The sequence below is a fragment of the Eurytemora carolleeae genome, unplaced genomic scaffold, assembly GCF_000591075.1.
Source record: "Eurytemora carolleeae unplaced genomic scaffold, Eaff_2.0 scaffold871, whole genome shotgun sequence".
In the NCBI taxonomy this organism is placed as follows: domain Eukaryota; kingdom Metazoa; phylum Arthropoda; class Copepoda; order Calanoida; family Temoridae; genus Eurytemora; species Eurytemora carolleeae.
In genome coordinates this window covers 134,806-147,773 of record NW_019396762.1, presented here as the reverse complement: position 1 = coordinate 147,773, position 12,968 = coordinate 134,806, and the positions used below count along the sequence as shown (strand labels likewise).

General features: G+C 30.1%; 1 protein-coding gene across 1 annotated transcript; it reads right to left on the bottom strand.

The window, feature by feature from the left end:
* Nucleotides 1-1,168: 1,168 nt before the first annotated feature.
* Nucleotides 1,169-11,897, bottom strand: LOC111708338 (fibroblast growth factor receptor 2). The gene is made up of 6 exons (XM_023481671.1): nucleotides 11,816-11,897; nucleotides 8,605-8,717; nucleotides 8,221-8,294; nucleotides 4,847-4,942; nucleotides 2,174-2,247; nucleotides 1,169-1,986 (listed from the first exon to the last, which is right to left on the bottom strand). The coding sequence occupies exons 2-6, from the start codon at nucleotides 8,711-8,713 to the stop codon at nucleotides 1,851-1,853; spliced, it is 489 nt and encodes a 162-aa protein (XP_023337439.1). The 5' UTR covers nucleotides 8,714-8,717; nucleotides 11,816-11,897; the 3' UTR covers nucleotides 1,169-1,850.
* Between the last annotated feature and the right edge of the window lie 1,071 nt (nucleotides 11,898-12,968).

Genomic DNA, 12,968 nt, shown 5'->3' with positions numbered 1-12,968 from the left:
GGCTTCTACATCCGTCTTGTGTTTACATTACCGCCCAGGGACAGTAAACTGCAGTAAAAAAGATACGTACACTTCTGAAATAACTTTCCCTGCATTAAATCCTTGGTCAGGTAGAAATGAAATAATTTTTGTAAAGAAAAGATTTAAACATTTAAATTTACATTTAGGATTTAACAACAGCATGAATATCAAAGTTATTTAGATACAACATCTATTTTTTTTATCTATTTTTATGTATGAAGTATGTACAATGTACATCGCTCTCAATTCTGATTTGAAACGAATAGAAACATGTACAATTTCCAAAAAGCGAAAACACAACCACAAATTCTAGTAACTAGTACATAGAAGATATCAGTATATTTGTAAATTCTAGTAACTAGTACATAGAAGATATCAGTATATTTGTAAATTCTAGTAACTAGTACATTGAAGATATCAGTATATTTGTAAATTCTAGTAACTAGTACAATGAAGATATCGGTATATTTGTAAATTCTAGTAACTAGTACATTGAAGATATCAGTATATTTGTAAATGTCTACTGGGTTTATTTTTAGTTTTATATAAATCAACTTAAAGAGACTGTGTACGTTTCTTCAAGTGACCCTCTCCAGTTTAAGATGCATGCCAGATTCTAAACAAATACTTTAAACCTTATTTAACCAGCAGTTGTAAAGAATTTCCTGTTTTCTTATTTGAAAATGTATAGTTTTTTATTGTGGGCTCTCTTTTAAAGTGGCATGAAGAGTCGATGAAATAATTTTACAGAATTAAACTCTTTTTGAGATAAAAAAGTGTATTTTATAAAGGTTTGCAGCTTGGGAAAATAAAGTTGTACCATGCAGCTCTTAAATTGGGGTGTTTCTTGAAATTACGCTTACAGTCCCTTTAAGTATAAAAATGTGAATGCTATTTGAATGATGCCTTTCACATGTCTGCATTATAATGAACACTTACAAAGGGCTACTGGCCTAATACATAACAGGTTGTCTAGATTTTGAAAATATAACCACCTTTTGGGGTATACTAAAATTTAACAACGCAATGATAATTTTAAACTTTTGAATCAATTTCATAAAAATATAAATTCAAACTAAATTGCCGAATCTTTTGTAAATATATTTATAATAATTAATTAAAAAAATTTTTATATTATTTAAGTTAATGTTATGATTACGAATTTTAATGTTTAAAACATAATTTCCTTTATTGCAGGTTACAAATGTTTTATATTGAGGTAGGATCAAAAATGTGATAAAAGCCCTTTGTCATGTTCAAAACCATTTCTTTTCAAGACTAGATATGTCAGGCTTTTTTAGGGATTTCGAATTTTTTTTTAGAACTGTCTTTGGATTAAAAACGTGTGGTATGTCCGATTCACAACCGTACCCTTTACACCTTGGTTTGATCAAATATGAAGAAGATAGCACTCAATTATCAGCCATAAAAATAAGGATATCTGCATCATTCTTATTCATACAAAGTTGTGTTGTGAATGTGACATGCCACATAAGAAATGATGATGACATGAGTTTGCGTCTTCCGCCCTTTCAAATCTAGAGCCAGTTTATATGACTTTGTTCTAAACAAAGCTGGGTAAAAATCTATGATTTTTATAGTTCTGTTTGACCATCAACACAATGCAAGATTTAGTTTGGCTTTCAAATGCTGAAACAATACCTAGTAGGATCAGCTGAGCTCAGTTTGGTTTTCAAATGCTGAAACAATTTGCCTAGCAGGATCAGCTGAGCTGGTTTACAAAAGCTGTGCAAACATTGCCTAGTAGGATCAGCTGAGCTAGGTTTAGTTTGTAAATGCTGAAACAATGATCAGTAGAATCAGCTGAACTAGGTTTGGTTTGCAAATGCTGAAACAATGCCTAGTATGATCAGCTGGAATAAGTTTGGTTTACAAATGCTGGCTGGGTTTATAGTTAAATAAGCCAACACTTCTGTCTTCCCAATTACATTCTCTGCCACACAACTGACAAAAAACAATATGAAATATAAAAATTTTAGACTTAAATATTTTAAACATTTGAGCTATTTAAATTAATGAAAGACAATTTGCTCTCTGTTGATTTTTGTAAAAATTTTAAAATTTTATAATTTGGCATATTCCGCGAAATTTATTCAGCGGGTTATCTTCTGTATTCATGACAAGGTTATACCTGTATGTGCCTTCATCTTCTATAGTAACTTTCTCTATTCTATGAACATGAGGATCACCAGGTGACTTAGCGGTCTAAACGGAGGTCATTTAAACACATGAGGTCATTTACGTCTTCAAGGTCAAATACGTCCCTGAAGACTTCAAGGTAATATTCAGGGGTCTATATTAAACTTTAAAGGGATTTTTCGCAAAAAATGATATATATGATGATGTCCAATTAAAGTCGATATCGATCGCTACTAATTTTATCTATAAGGAGAGAAAATTCGATATCAGCCTATACCCCCTTTTATTTTTCGCAAACCCTCCCTTTAGGGTCAAGTAAAATAGGGTTTTTACAACTTGAAAGGTCAATAACAAGATTTTTATCATGATTTAAAGCTCGAATAAAATAGGTCAAACATGATTAAAAGTGAAATATTATTCATATATCATTCATATCTTTCACGACAAATACAGAGGAGACCATACGAAGGTAGTTCATAAACTTGGTACTTTAAAAGTTTAAGGTCGCTTAAAAAAGCTGCTTATGATTTTAACAAAAATCATGATGTTACAACGTAAACAATATAAAAATGGAAAAAATTTTTGTATGAAATACTTCAAATGAAACTTTACAATATGAAATATTTTGAATTCTGTTCTTTTAATATTCTTAAACCCTGCATTCTTCATATATTCACTGTTTGTATTGTTTACAAAGAACCCAATTAATCCTGCCAAAATCTAATATTCTCATCCTTATCCTAACAACAGGTTGGCGTAGATATAGGTTTATTTTAGGTTGTTTGAGAATTGTTTGGAGGTTTAAAGGGTTCCACAAAATCTGAGAAGTTTCACAAATTTCAATATTGAGAAAAATTTAAAAAGATTTAAAGATAATAAAAAAATAATCAAGGCAAACTATAAATGATTACAATTTTAAAATGATGGAAGCTATATTGAAATATACGAACCAAAGCAATTAACACCCCTTATCATTACTTCATAAACTTGTGATCTTTTAAACTTGAACACTGTAACTTTAATTCCGTAATACACCGTTAACGGCTGCCGATAAAGATTTTTCAAACAAAAAATTTTCAGCGCATTGCGCCGTTAATTTTCTAATAACGGTACCATTAACGGCTAAAGCCGTTAACAATTGTTGAAAATGTTCTATTAACGCGATTAATAAAATTGAGATTGTTAACTAACGGTAGTTTAAAAACCTCAGAAAATGCTGTTAACGGAATGAACGTTCCGTTTTTACCTGTAAAATTAACGGCTAACTGAAATTTTTAGTTTTTAACGGTTTGATTTTAACTGTAAACGAAAAAGCTAGAAAAAGTTAAAACGTGCCCAGCCCTATGTAGAACTTTTTGGTTAGATTTCTAACAAACTTTTAAATATCGAAATAGATTCAGTAAATTGATATTACAATCAGTCCAGGTAGCTAAGAGAAATTTAGAGTCTGAGGAGAATAATCAATTCCTTTATTAACAATTTACGAAAAAACATGAAACATCTTGACAACAAGTATTTATTCTTTTAACGTAGTTGGCATAAGATTGACATTTTAGAAATTGGAAAACAAAAATATTATGAAATTTCATCAGTTTCACAGACTATATGTATTGCTTCGAATTGTTATTTTTGCAGAAATTGTCCGACGTTGCCCGTGGCATTTTTAAATCAATCGATATTTGGCTGAAAACGACCTGGGTTAACTCGAGGCATAAATCTATACTTTGCACCCAAAGGGCACATTTTTTATTTTGGTATTTTATTTTCATTTTTTGACACAAGAATATTCATTTCAACAAAAAACAAAATACAAGTTCTTAGAAACATTTTAAAACATTAGTAAAAACATTTAGTTCAAATTATCGATATCAACGAAACCACTTTAATATTAAGAACATTTTTTGAGATCTCCCAACATTGTTTAGATATCCAAACAATTGTTTGAGAAATCCTAACATTGTTTGAGATTTCTAAACAATTGTTTGAGATATCCTATCATTGTTTGAGATATCCTAACATTGTTTGAGATATCATAACATGGTTTGAGATTTCTAAACAATTGTTTGAGATATCCTATCATTGTTTGAGATATCCTAACATTTTAAGATATCCAAACAATTGTTTGAGATATCCTATCATTGTTTGAGATATCCTAACATTGTTTGAGATATCCTATCATTGTTTGAGATATCCTAACATTGTTTAAGATATCATATCACTTTAAGATATCCAAACAATTGTTTGAGATATCCTAACATTGTTTGAGATATCCTAACATTGTTTGAGATATCCTATCATTGTTTGAGATATCCTAACATTGTTTGAGATATCATAACATGGTTTGAGATTTCTAAACAATTGTTTGAGATATCCTATCATTGTTTGAGATATCCTAACATTTTAAGATATCCAAACAATTGTTTGAGATATCCAACATTGTTTGAGATATCCTAACATTGTTTGAGATATCCTAACATTGTTTGAGATATCCCAACATTGTTTTTGATATCTCTAACATTATTTATGATAGCTATAACATTCTCTATAATTTCGAGAAAATTATTAATAATTCAGAAGTCTTTCAGTAGTTAGATACTCGACAGACTAATTGATATATTTAAATTTAATTTGTCATGATATCATTTTAAAGTTATTTGTTACGAACCTTGATAAGTCTGATGGAGGAGTTGTCTGGTGTGATGTGATACCATTTTATCACTGAGACCAAACAACTGTGATCAATCAGGCATACAAACTTGGCCTAAATATCAAACAACTTGGCCTAAATATCAAACAAACTTGGCCTAAATATTAAACAGACTTGGCCTAAATATTAAAAAAAAACTTGGCCTAAATATCAACCAAACTTGGCCTAAATATCAAACAAACTTGGCCAAAATATCAAACAAACTTGGCCTAAATATTGAACCTTAAAAAATCTTGGCCTAAATATCAAACAAACTTGGCCTAAATATCAAACAAACTTGGCCTAAATATTAAACAAACTTGGCCTAAATATCAAACAAACTTGGCCTTAATATCAAACAAACTTAGCTTAAATATCTAACAAACTTAGCCTAAATATCAAACGAACTTGGCCTAAATGTCAAACAAACTTGGCCTAAATATTAGACAAACTTGGCCTAAATGTCAAACAAACTTGGCCTAAATATTAAACAAACTTGGCCTAAATATCAAACAAACTTAGCCTAAATATTAAACAAACTAGGCCTAAATTTTAAAACAACTTGGCCTAAATATTAATTAAACTTGGCCTAAATATTAAACAAACTTGGCCTATATCAAACAAACTTAGTCTAAATATTAAACAAACTTGGCCTAAATATCAAAACAACTTTGCCTAAATATTAATCAAACTTTGCCTAAATATCAAACAAACTTGGCCTAAATATTAAAAAAAATTGGCCTAAATATTAAACAAACTTGGCCTAAATATTAAACAAGCTTGGCCTAAATATCAAACAAACTTGGCCTAAATATTAAACAAACTTGGCCTAAATATTTAACAAATCTTACGTTTAAAGTATTGCATGTCCGATGTACGATGGGATGGGACCCTATTAAGGAAAAAATATTTCCTTTTTTATTTGAAATTCATCTCTTTTAAAGTGTGTTTTCTATAAAGTGACTTGATGGTGTATGCAATATCTAACTGGGAGAAAGAACAATAAACAAAATATTTGCTTAGATATAGGATTAATGGGAACCCCTTCTAATTATTCGATTAATTCAGAGTTTCTTGAAATTTCAACTACAAATACATTAGATCAAGGATGTAATGCAAGGAAAGTTATTTCAGAAGTGTACACATCTTTTGCACTGTAGTGTACTGTCTCTGGGCGGTAATGTAAAATTTCCTTGCATTACATTCTTGCATAAGATGAATTATTGAACAAAGCAATCCTATTTATGATTTAGAGAAAAGAAATAATTTTATGAAAGCTTTTTTAAGAAAAATAGTTTTCTGCTGTAAAAATAAAAAAAAAATTGTAGGTTTATAAACACAATTCTTAATTCGGTGTTGATACAGTCAGACCCATAATACTGCAAAATAGGACGACGACTGTTATACTCAAAATTTAAAATAAAAACTCCACTGAGGTTGAAGCACATGAGTAGTTATGCCTACAGTAAAAACCAATGTCACCTAATAAGTTGATTTTTCAAGCTACTGCATGGTCTGGTTGCTTTAGAAAAAAAAAACATTATAAATACACTTGATAGCTGAAATGTAGTTTTCCCATCATATGATTAATAGGTTTACTGACCTTCGGAAAAACTTTTTTACTTATGATTTTTAAATCATTAGTTTTTGTGACTATTTATTACAGATTTAAAGAGCAACTTATCCTTGTTTTAGATGTAACGACATACTTCCTTTAACCTCAAGAGTATTTGAAAAATTTTATATTTTGTCAAGATTTTAACTAAAATTGGACACATCAATTTTAAAATTGAGATTACATTTTCTATAAAATATCAAATTTTTCATGTCAGAGCATCCGAACAAAATGTATACAAAATATATAAGCTGTGAAAGGTTGAGAGATGAAAGGTTGGGAGGATATGAAAGGTTGGGAGGATATGAATGGTTGAGAGGATATGAAAATTTGGAAGGATTTGAAAGGTTGGGAGGATATGAAAGGTTGCGAGGATATGAAAGGTTGGGAGGATATGAAAGTTTGGGAGAGTATAAAAGGTTGGGAGGTTATGAAAGTTTGGGAGGATATGAAAATTTTGGAGGATATGAAAGTTTGGGAGGATATGAAAAGTTGGGAGGATATGAAAGTTTGGGAGGATATGAAAGGTTGAGAAAATATGAAAGGTTTGGAGGATATGAAAGGTATGGAGAATATGAAATAAACAAACTCAGATGGTCTGACTTTTACGTTTACTTTGTAATATGTTTGAATGGATCAAAGAAAAAAAGGTTTAGGTTTTGTTTTGTGAAATTAATACTTTTGGATTTGCAGGGTGGCAAGGGAAATTTTTTTATCGAATAAAGAGTTTGCTGTTTGTTTGTTTATTGGTTTATATGTCCGATTATAAATTCATAACTCATGAACTATTTGATTGTCTTGCCTCAAATTTGAATTGAGTAATTCGGGACAAACATGGGATTGTTCTTGGTTTGGTTTCGATATTTGACTTTTACAGGGAAAAATAGCTAAAATCTTAATTTAAGACAAATTGCGGGTAAACGGCGGGAGTTATTATGAATGGGCAACGCTGGGTTCTCATACTAGTTAGTATATATAGAAGGTATATTAAGACTATTGTTGAGACCGGAACCATGTAAATTAGTTTCTCTATATCGTTGCTAAATCCAATCTTCTGGGGACAAAAAACTACCACAGTAGACAAGAAGGGAAATTAGTCCATGTATTATACTCGGGGAGAGGGGAGAGGCGATGATATCGCCATTTTTTAATCTTAAAAACTGTTGAATTCTGTAAATTACTTTTTTACGTTTGTGTTGCATAAAATCCGCGAGTCAATTTTACAGTAAAGTCATAAAAAAATTATTAAATTTTTGATAGAAAACAAAGTATATTTTTCTATTACGCTCAAAGGTTCAAAGGGAATCATTTTGAATCTCTTAAAAACTAAATTAGAGATTATCGTCTACTAGAATTTAAACGTGTTTTGGTTTATAATTAAACAATTTTTAAACTTACGGACTTTTACATTTTATACATGTCAAACACATATGCCGAAAGCTAGAGAAAAAAGTAATAAAATGTACAGAGCGTCCCATATCATATTAGATTATCTCCAAGCTTTAACGCAAAAATAAATATAATATTCGAAAAACATAGCGTTTTCCTGCAAGAAAATTAATATTTTAGCCTCATTCAATTTTTCAAAATGATTTATTCTTCCTAAATTTTCTGACTAGTCCCGGAAATTGTAATTTAGATCCATTGACGATCTAATATGATATGGGACACCCTGTTTATCTTTATGTACGTTAAGTTGGGATCGAAAGTCTCAGCTATGAGTAATTATTTCGTTTACCTCTTTTCCTGGAGATAATGTTAGATTTGTCATGTGGGTTCCTTCAATGCCCGGGGGACCAGTGCAGGTTTTTGCTAAACAATTAGATTCTAATATTTTATATACAATTATTCGGAGTAGTCTTAAAAATAAAAGAAACAAAAACAGTTTCATTAAATTGCAGCAGGTACAGATGATGGCTAGAAAAAGATTCAGACCCCCAGTCTATATAGGGTTAAAATTTGTAAACATTAAAATCCAATATCATTTTGCAATAAAATAACAACATTTTTTTCAAAAAAGTTAAATAGGTTTAAATATAAAAAAATTAAATATTTCTGCACAAATGGATAAATCTTTAAAAAATTAGCTTGAGAAGCATAAACATGAAAACAAAGTACTTACGTTCAACTATTTTCCGTATGTCAAAAGGTCGACATGGCTGGGCAAAAGGTAAACAAACCGTCAAGATGTAAACAACAACAAACACCCCGGTGTACAGCTGATGCAGCATACCACTTACATCAAGAAAAACATTTTAAAGAATTTAGATGATGCATATGAACAACAAAATCTTATCATGCCGTGATCAACCTATCTAAAACGATTCGATGTTTTGAACACACTGTTAGAGTTAGATTTTGTATAATAGAAGTCAAAGAGAATTAGAGTGGAATTTACTAGAAAAAAGTGTAAAACGTCCATTTTGGTGTACTGTTTCCATACTGCAGGTGTACTTCACATATTTATGTTATATAACCTTTTGGGCCCTGTAACATCATTTTATAGAAAATCTAAAATTAATATTAAAAGAAAACCAAATTATGAAATAGACTGGTTTTATAATTGATCAATGATCATTTCACATAGACTCTATGCCTTTCACTTTAAAACGATGATTTTCCGTTATAACTATAAATCAAATGATGCTTTTTATTCACCTAATTCATTATAAAAGTTTATTTAACAGCTTTAAAAAATTCAAAATTGAAATGGATAGTCTAGGGAACATACTGTATTAATGTACTCTACTGCATATAATTTGTGAACATTTACATGATTTGTACACTTTGAACTCCCTTTCAGGCTGAAAGGGACCGAGGGATTTTTAAATTCCACTCTAATATATATTCTATTCTCTTTGGTAGAAGTAGATCAAGGTTCACTTCGTCCCTCTGTAACTCCGTCCTATTGGCCAGAAATCGTAAATCAGAATTGCGTAATAACATTTCTTGGTCCTGGATAAATTTTACTCTTTTTAATAAACTTGCATGATAAAGAATTATCTATCAATTTGATTCACATGCAGAAACATCTTTCCTAATGTGAAAACAAGTTAATGTTTTACGGGGGGTATGAAAAATGTTCACCCTGTCCCAATAGACATGGATAATCGTCTTCAATATCTTATAGTTGATAAACAAGAGACACCAAGTGTTTTGAATAAATAGATTGTATATTTATGAGATTTTAAAATTTTGTCTGCCTTTTTTGTATCTTTAAAATTGACGGAGACATCAAACATTAGAATAATTTTTGTTAGTCTTATTCTTATATTCTTGATATATTCTTCAATTAAATGGTGAAGAAATGGTAAACAGCATTTTGAAATTCCAGAGAAAAATAGATTAAGATTTTGTTTTGTTTTACTGGGATACTACTAAATTGTGATGACGTAATGATGCCATATGAAACGATATAAAAGTCGTCGCTTTATTTCCATGTTTATTGGGACACCCTGTTATGTATAAAATCCTTTATTTTCTCTGTTGATTTGAATAAAAGCAGTGATTTGCTGGGCACAAAAAGACTAGATATTCCGTTATTATTTTCTTTATTAGCTCAGTTATCTTCCAATACTTGTTGTATAAGCAGGAATATCGGATATTTATATATATAGTATATATATATATATACTATACTTCTGCATTCACATTCCTAACGTTTTAGTCTTTATTTAAGCAAATAAAGATTTGCTTTCTATACAGTCAACATATGCTTTAGGATTAAATTGATTATGATAGAATAAAAAAGATCCATTCATAGAAAACCCTAAAAAAACTGAACAGAATGAAAAAACAACAGATATTATATAATTCAAGCATACCTCTCTTAAAAATCATTAGGTTCGATCTCTATTTTTTTAATAATAACCCCTCAGCCCCCTTGGAATAAAGGTTTACCAACACTCTAGATAAAATTCTTTTTAGTTTGAACATTTTCAATTACAGCTTTTTTTTACTGAACAAATATGAAAAAATAAGTTTTAAAACCAAATACATAACTAAAAAAGTCCAAATATTTGACTGCAAATGAAACTCACAAAGCCTCAAAGTCATCCCCGTAAAAATGTCAGCTTCTTATGTTGATATCATGCTAGTGTCAAGACCAAGATTATAAAATAATTTCAGTGTATGATGTTCATTGAATATGAACACTTCTTACTTTTAAAGAAATATTATATTTTCAAGTTTTATTATTGATCTGACTTCTTGTTCTTCTTATGCTAGTTTTCACAAACTTTGTAAAACTTATTAAAGTTGAAATAGGAAATGCGAGAGTTTGCAAGTTTGGATTGAAGAAAGGTGTTTGATGAAAAGGACTTAAAGAAACCCACCTGCCTTTCTAGCAACCACTTTGATCACCCATGCTTAAAGAAGAGAGAGGGGGGGGATGAAAGTTAAATTTAAATTTAAATTTCCGGGTTTTTTTCAAACAAAGATCAACGATCAACGAAAATTATACATTTAATGCTATTTTCTAGGGATATAAGTGATGTAAACAAGTAAAAGAGAAGGTTAATCTTTACACAAATAATATGTCTCTTTTCAGCTCTGAATGTTTTTATATCTCCATGATTCCTACAAATCTGGGATTTTAGCTCCAAAAACTTTAGGAAAAAATCGGTGCTAAAGTTTTAAATTAATTTATATTGAATTTATAATAACAAGTCCTAACATATTTTTCTCTGAAATGTTCAATAAAAATAAGATCCGTTAGTTATTCAAATTATATTTTTTCTAGACGGGGATAATTCACATAAATTATCCAGAATACCAGCTAAATTAGCTAGAGTACAAGCTAATTTAGTTAGAGTACCAGCTAAATTAGCTAGAGCACCAGCTAAATTAGCTAGATCACCAGCTAAATTAGCTAGAGAACCAGCTAAATTAGTTAGAGAACCAGCTAAATTAGCTTGAGAACCAGCTAAATTAGCTAGAGTACAAGCTAATTTAATTAGAGTGACAGCTAAATTAGCTAGAGAACCAGCTAAATTAGCTAGAACACCAGCTAAATTAGCTAGAGAACCAGCTAAATTTGCAAGAGAACCAGCTAAATTTGCAAGAGAACCAGCTAAATTAGCTAGAGAACCAGCTAAATTAGCTAGAGAACCAGCTAAATTACCTAGAGCACAAGCTAAATTAGCTAGAGCACCAGCTTAATTAGCTAGAGTACCAGCAAAATGAACTAAAATACCAGCTAAATTAGTTAAACTACCAGCTAAGCTATACCTAGAATATCAGCTGAACTGATTACAAGAAAAAGGAATGTATGGGGTCTGGAAATCTTTTCAAATAATAGAAAAGATGTTTATAAATGTTTTTATCCTGACTGCCTGAAATTAAGGTTTCCTCTTCCACTCAATCCTATGTTGAACAATCTGCTCTAGCATTCTTTCTGAAAGAAAAGTATTAAATCTAGTTCTAGGGAAAGTCAACAAAAGGATTTGGATTTCTTGCAACATAAGATGGGAATGAAAGATTTCAAAGAGAGTTGATTGAAGTGTTCATCATGGTTCTTTTCAATTTTACAAAATAAAATTTTTTAGCTTTTTTTCAAAAAACTTTTTAGAAATTAAAAAAGATTAAAGAAAAATTTTAAAATTTAATATATTGGAATTAGGATGTTTTTAGTGCATATGAATTCCGTTTTGAATATGGTGGAAAAAAAATCCACATATATTTGTCTTTATTGTTTTTGTTTGTATCCAATAAACGCCAAATTGACTATGGGCAGATTAGACCAAATTTTTTTGGTTACTCAAACTCAGGCCATTCTGAATTTAATTACATTTTTTTCCATGCAAAGTTTTAATTTGTCCAAAAGTTTGAACATCCATTTTCAAATTTAAGAATTTCAGTAAAAAAAATAAAATGGTCAAATTTTTTTTTGCAAATATTAAAGCATATATTACATACCTTTCCTATCCAATACGTAAACGCACCCCTGACCCTTTAGTAAAAGTAAATTCAACCTAAAATCTGACCGCGTTAACCTTGTTGCACAGGAAAGGTTGACCCGGCTCGGAAATTCAAATGTACCACGGCTGCCCATGAATATTTCTGTCAAAGCAATATGAGGGTTTTTAAATATTATCATTAACAAGATTTGAGTAGTTAGAGTGAATTTGACACCAGAAAAGTGTAATTCTCTTTACACTCCTCTTTTCATGAAAATATTATTTTACCAAAGCATATTTTATTAGAGTCAGGGCTTACACTCTCCTACTTAAAGGGACTGTTAAGTTAAAATGAAAAAGGGGAATAGGCTGTATACCCCCTTTCGTTTTAAATTAACAGTCACTTTAAATTGGTCTTCCGACTGCTGTGCTAAAATGTACTTTCTAATTAGAGAACTTAATTAAGCCCAAATTTTATCAGATAATTCAAAGATCAAACTATTTATTGTCAATCAGATAGGTCAATCAGATCATTTTATTAGATTGGTCAATCAGATCATTTTATTAGATTGGTCAATCAGATAGGTCA

What these genes read in the sequence shown, in the direction of transcription:
- LOC111708338 (XM_023481671.1), bottom strand. Translation starts at nt 8,713, where the DNA reads ATGCTGCATCAGCTGTACACCGGGGTGTTTGTTGTTGTTTACATCTTG. An exon ending in CATACGGAAAATAGTTGAAC is followed by an intron (nt 8,295 to 8,604) that starts GTAAGTACTTTG and finishes CTAATTGTTTAG; the next exon opens with CAAAAACCTGCACTGGTCCC. An exon ending in CATTATCTCCAGGAAAAGAG is followed by an intron (nt 4,943 to 8,220) that starts GTAAACGAAATA and finishes TTTGATATTTAG; the next exon opens with GCCAAGTTTGTATGCCTGAT.